The 6000-nt window shown below is 50.4% G+C and overlaps 2 protein-coding genes across 2 annotated transcripts; both read left to right on the top strand.

Moving 5' to 3' along the window:
- Nucleotides 1-1444: 1444 nt before the first annotated feature.
- Nucleotides 1445-3358, top strand: FTJAE_12835 (dma1 component of spindle assembly checkpoint; the record flags this gene model as incomplete). The annotated part of the gene is made up of 3 exons (XM_037345920.1): nucleotides 1445-2553; nucleotides 2605-2698; nucleotides 2753-3358. The coding sequence occupies 3 exons, from the start codon at nucleotides 1445-1447 to the stop codon at nucleotides 3356-3358; spliced, it is 1809 nt and encodes a 602-aa protein (XP_037200136.1).
- A 782-nt stretch (nucleotides 3359-4140) lies between these two features.
- On the top strand, nucleotides 4141-5887 carry FTJAE_12834 (mitochondrial processing peptidase alpha chain precursor MPP; the record flags this gene model as incomplete). The annotated part of the gene is made up of 2 exons (XM_037345919.1): nucleotides 4141-4272; nucleotides 4322-5887. The coding sequence occupies 2 exons, from the start codon at nucleotides 4141-4143 to the stop codon at nucleotides 5885-5887; spliced, it is 1698 nt and encodes a 565-aa protein (XP_037200135.1).
- Nucleotides 5888-6000: the final 113 nt, after the last annotated feature.

Below are 6000 nucleotides of genomic sequence, written 5' to 3'. Positions count from 1 at the left end.
GACTAACATGAGTCCTACTGAGGAATTGCAGCATGCCGAGAATCAGGTTTCAATGGTTACTGGAGTTGAGTCAGCTACCAAGAACCTTACTGATGATGAACGATCTACTGTGGCATAAGGTTAGCCTTGCAAAATACTGTCCTTTGTTTATAATTACGTCTGCCAAAACTGTTCGTTCCTTGGCTAGAATTCATGGATCTCACTCTCTGCTCGGGCGTTCTCGCTAGGGGACCCATATCCTGATCGATCCCCTCTCTTATTCTGGAGGAGGAGTGCCCCCCCCCCCCTTCCCTCACTAGAACAAATCAAGCTCGATGCCCCTGTCAGCTCAAGAACATGACACCCCCCTGTCTTGATCCCCGGTTCTTCAGGTGTGGTGAAAGAAAGCACAGCAGGCTTCGCCACTAATTTAGTGGTCTTCTTTTCTTTCACCCGCTGAATGGGCTCTGTACGAAATACTGTACCGCCGCCACTGTTGTTTCTCTGATCCATCGTATCGCCAAGACCAGCCCGTAAATCAACTCACCAACCTCCCTCTTGCTTTTTCTTTCTCTCTGCCTCAAGCTTCCTCGTCTGTTTCTGGTCTTGTTTATTATTTGCTTTTCCGTTATTATTGCCATCAATCAAATCTTGCGTCGGAATCAATCCTCCCTCCTCATAGGACTGACTACCTCCCTGCCTCTAACGGAATAACGAACCATCGACCCCAAGTCTAGAACTGATCTGCAACGCGGAACTGAACCGGCAGGAGAAGGCAATTCAACTTCAGCAATTCCCATCGGCGAGCAGTAGACGAAACGATAAACCTGAGTGATATCGCCTGCTTCATATGCGCACGCCATCTATCATAAGACCCTGTTTCTCTTACCAACGCTCTCGTCATACCGAATCCATACTCTGCAACACCAAAGCCAGCGTCTGTCTCAGTAGAGGTTTCAGTCAAATCGCCGTCCGCAGCAAACAACAACAAGAAACAAGACAAGACAAGACAAGACTCTAATTCAAGGCAAAGCAAGGGTTAGACCGGAAATTAAGCTTCGTCTTTCTGCAGTGCAATTCTCTTCACTTTATTGCCTGCCTGACCTGATAGTGTCTAGAGTGCCCAAGTCCAGATTGCGCCGCATTCTACGTACTGCTTCTCCCTTTCTCGGTTGGCTCCGTCTGGCTCTGATTTAGAGTTGATCTGATCTGCTCAAATACCTACCAGCGCCTGGTCCATTCATTGCATCTGCATTTGTACCCGTACTTGCATTTGCTTCTGTTCCAGTTCATCCCTTTCCCGTCTTGTCTTTCTTTCTTGTCACTCTGCCTTGAAAGCTATACCCTTGCAGGCACCCACCCAATACAGGGCCCTGCTCTCTCTTACATACGCCCAGTTACATATTCGTTTTCCTTTTCTTTTTTCAAATCCCCTCCTTCGGGCGCCTGATTTGGCCTCTCAAATATGTTTACTCAACCAGTGGTTTCCACGCCTACGGGCCCCCCACAGTCGTCCTCCACATCAACCTCAAGACCGAGTCGTCTCCGAGGTTTGAGCTACTTGCGCAACTATACACAAAACCATTTATTGTCTCGCGACAACCACCATAACAGCTCCAGCTCTGGATCAGCAGGCGGCACGGGCACAGGCACAGGCACAGCAAGCGCACGAAGCACGTCCCCTAATCGACACGGCTCTAGCCTCACGCGATCCCTCAGCCATTCGCCTACTACAAGTGGACCATCCACTGGAACCCAGAACATCAACCACTTGACACTCGTCAGTTCGACACCCGATCCCGTGAGGAATTTGACATCGGCGACCACCACAACCTCGATACCTGCGCTGCCTCCTACTTCTGTTCCTGCTTTCGCCTCCGCTACCGCATCTATGAAGGCTGCTACAAATTCTACTGAATCACCAAAGGCTTCTTCACAGCATTCTGCCGACATCAAGGACCCCGCTACCGCTGCCACAGACTCATCAATGACTACAGATACTCAAGCCTCCGCTGCCGCAGCCGCTGGCGTAGTCGACTCGAACCATGACCAGCCTACCATGACGAGATCGCGATCAGCTACCACTGGCGAAGGGGGCTCATCGACTCCCGAAACTACCCCGTCAATTCGCTTCTCAGCCTATTACGACCCACGCTCTACACGCCCGTCCTTGACATTCCCTCCTATTTCCAGAACTCTGCCCACAGGCTCTGAGAAGATTCGTGTTGGCCGTTACTCGGAACGCGATAGTCACTCCATGTCCAATATGCCTGGTAACCAGCCATCAGCTGCACCAGTGGGTTTCAAGAGTAAGGTCGTCAGCCGTCGCCACTGCGAGTTCTGGTACGAGGACGGAAAATGGTACATCAAGGACGTTAAAAGCTCTTCTGGTACATTCCTAAACCACATTCGCTTAAGCCCACCGTCTCAGGAAAGCAAGGCTTTCCCCGTTAACGATGGAGATATCGTTCAACTCGGAATTGACTTTAAAGGCGGAGAGGAGATGATCTTCCGCTGTGTCAAGATGCGGCTAGAGTTAAACCGTGGCTGGCAGAACAAGCTCAACACATTTAAGTAAGTTTTGAGTCGACTGTTGAAATATTCAGATGCTGACATTCTGATTAGCATGGCGGCGCACAAGAGGTTGCAGACGATGGCTTCTAGTGGAGCAGCTGGTACTAACTCTCAAGATTGCTCCATTTGCTTGAGCTCTATTGCTGTGAGCCTTCCTTATAACATCATTCTCCGCCTCACTTTACTGACGATCATGTAGCCCTGTCAATCTTTATTTGTAGCACCCTGCTCTCACACCTGGCATTTCAAGTGTGTAAGATCACTGCTCAACTCCCCACAATACCCCATCTTCATCTGCCCCAACTGCAGAGCTGGTGCCGATTTAGAAGCCGATGTCGATGAACTGGCCGAAGAATGGCAGCAGCTTAAGAACGAAGCCGAGGCAGAAGCATCAACTCCAGCTCAGGCCGACACTGAGCCAGAGACGGATCCGGTTCCTGCTGCTGCTAACTCGGGAACTTCGACACCGGAGCGATCGCAATCAGCCGACATAGACCACATGGATGTTACCGTCAATATCACACCAGAAACACCTCAGCGGAATGAAGTTAGCCACGCTATATCCGAGCCGTTGCCTATTCGAAATGCGGCCTCAGCTCCACGAAGAGTTGGCCAGCTGGGAGATAGTCGAACACCGTCACCTCCAGGCGGCACTGAAGGACCAATCACCCCACGAAATAATGTTGGACCATGGGTTTTTGATGGCAGTGCCGGCCGTACAGTGAGCGCCACAGAAGGCGAAATGACCAGTATAGATGCCGCTGCACAGCCAGATACGAGCGAACACGACATCACGGCTCGATAATGACTTATTCGAAGCCCGGTTCAAATTACCACATATATACAGACCACTTGAATTCAAGTGGGGCTTAGGAACGATTACATATATGGCGTTCTATTGGTTTGTCCTGGTTCTCATGGCAGCAAAGGCGTTGGGGGGTTTTAAACATAGCCATCTGTCGAAAAATACAGAATTGGTTTGCTTGGCTGGTGCGGCACAGCGTTGTCCTGATTCATTCTTCTAAGATATAGGAGGAAGATTTAGACAAGAGAGATGGACGTTTATATGGGATAGGATGCGAATGGTCAAATATGGACCTATGAGCAGGAGTTAATGGAATAGACTTGTTCTCATATCACTCCAACTGAAATGCTAAAGATTTCGTGTAGCTTCGCAAGATGAGATGCTGTTTTCATGAGGGCGTTCGTGATACGAACGTCACTGCATACGTAGGCAAATAGACCATGCTGTGCTATCTCCAGCGTCTACACTGGGAAATGGGAATTGTTAATTCACATCCTTTCGTTAATCTCGGAAAGCTTTCAGTTGTCTTCTTGTCTTTCTCGCACCTGTATATCAAAAGATCGCATTAGGTCATCACCGTCGTTCCCGGCACCGAGATGATCCGGCTAATCGTCGAGTGCGGGCGGCCTGTCCGGGGTTGTGCTAAATTTCGACGGCTTTAGTCGCAAACTCATCCGCCAGCGCCAATATTTCAACCAAGCATTTCTTTGCCTTTTGCACTTTGCTAGAATAGAGTCGAGATTTATACTTCTCTTATTCTTGCTAGCAGGTGCATCTTAATAATGCTTCGTCCATTTACTCAGTACCTGCCAATAAGGGCCCGGGCGTCATGCTCCCAGGTCTTGGGGCAGGCCTCCAAGCTTTCGCTGGCGCGGAGATCGATGGCTACCGTGCATGTGAAAGGGATTGAGAAGGTATTTTGAATGATACATGTATTTCAAACACCCAGTTAATGTGCAATAGGACCCTACAGAACTTGACCGAGTCACAACACTTCCCAATGGCCTACGAGTCGCATCAGAAGCCCTCCCCGGATCCTTTGCCGGCGTCGGTGTCTATATCGAAGGCGGTTCTCGATTCGAAAATGACTCTCTCCGCGGTGTGTCGCATATAATGGACCGTCTTGCTTTCAAGTCGACATCGAAGCGATCCGCAGACGATATGCTTGAGCAGGTCGAGGCCTTGGGTGGAAATATTCAGTGTGCCTCTTCAAGAGAGAGCATGATGTACCAGGCGGCAACCTTTAACAATGCCGTTCCCCCGACAATCGAACTCCTCGCCGAAACGATTAGGGATCCTCAAATTACGGAAGAGGAGGTGGCAGAGCAGATCGAGACCGCGCGATATGAAATCCGAGAGATTTGGAGCAAGCCCGAACTTATCTTGCCCGAGCTGGTGCACACTGCTGCGTTTAAGGATAATACGCTCGGAAATCCACTGTTATGCCCGGAGGAGAGATTAGGCGTTATTGACAGAAATACTGTTTTGGCGTACCGCGATCTCTTCTACCGACCTGAGAGAATGGTCGTGGCTTATGCTGGAGTCGAGCACGGAGAGGCTGTTCGATTAACAGAGAAGTTCTTCGGTGATATGAAGAAGGGTAGCGAACGCGTCCAAGATATCACTGGCTCTGAGACAAGTGACAGTGAACTATCAGATAGCGAAGCCAGCTCATCGTTAGCGTCTTCATCACCGCAGTCTTCCTCAGGCCTCCTCTCACGATTCTTCAAGCACCCACCCTCCGCTTCTCAAAACCTTCAAAACCTCCCCTCTCAAAACGACATCACAAAGCCTTCCAAATATACGGGAGGTTTCCTCTCACTCCCCGCTCAACCACCTAATCTGAGCGGCCTCCCTACTTTCACACACATTCATCTCGCTTTCGAGGGTCTACCCGTGGCTTCGGACGATATCTATGCCCTCGCCACGCTTCAGACTCTTCTTGGTGGTGGCGGGTCTTTCTCCGCTGGTGGGCCTGGCAAGGGCATGTACTCTCGTCTGTACACAAATGTCCTGAACCAGCATGGCTGGGTTGAGTCATGTATGGCATTTAACCACTCCTACACTGATTCCGGCCTCTTTGGTATTTCAGCCAGCTGTCTGCCTGGCCGTACCGCCAACATGCTCGACGTTATGTGTCAAGAGCTCCGTGCTCTGACCCTTACAACAGGTTTCTCACGCCTACAAGAGACCGAGGTTGCCCGTGCGAAGAACCAGCTGCGATCCAGTCTCCTAATGAACCTAGAGAGCCGTATGGTTGAGCTTGAAGATCTCGGCCGTTCCATCCAGGTCCATGGCCGCAAGATCCCCGTCAAGGATATGTGCCGTCGCATCGAGAACCTTACAGTGGATGACCTTCGCCGTGTGGCCAAGATGGTTGTCGGCGGCAAGGTAAAGAACCCTGGTGGCGGAAGCGGTGCCCCTACCGTGGTGCTTCAGGAAGCTCAGGCATATGGCGTGAGCAGCCACTCGATGAGCTGGGATCAGATTCAAGATCGCATCGACAGCTGGAAGCTTGGCAGCACATAAATGCAGCGTACGACTATTCCAAAGAGGCGATGCATGAGGTGCATGTCGTTGGTCACTTTCAAGAGATCCTCAAATGAAGAAAGGGTGTATAATAGAAAGAGCTTGTCAGGTTT

This window comes from Fusarium tjaetaba (assembly GCF_013396195.1).
Source record: "Fusarium tjaetaba strain NRRL 66243 chromosome Unknown NRRL66243_c0000363, whole genome shotgun sequence".
NCBI lineage: Eukaryota > Fungi > Ascomycota > Sordariomycetes > Hypocreales > Nectriaceae > Fusarium > Fusarium tjaetaba.
Note: the sequence above shows the minus strand (reverse complement) of the source record. Positions and strands in the feature narration are given on the sequence as shown.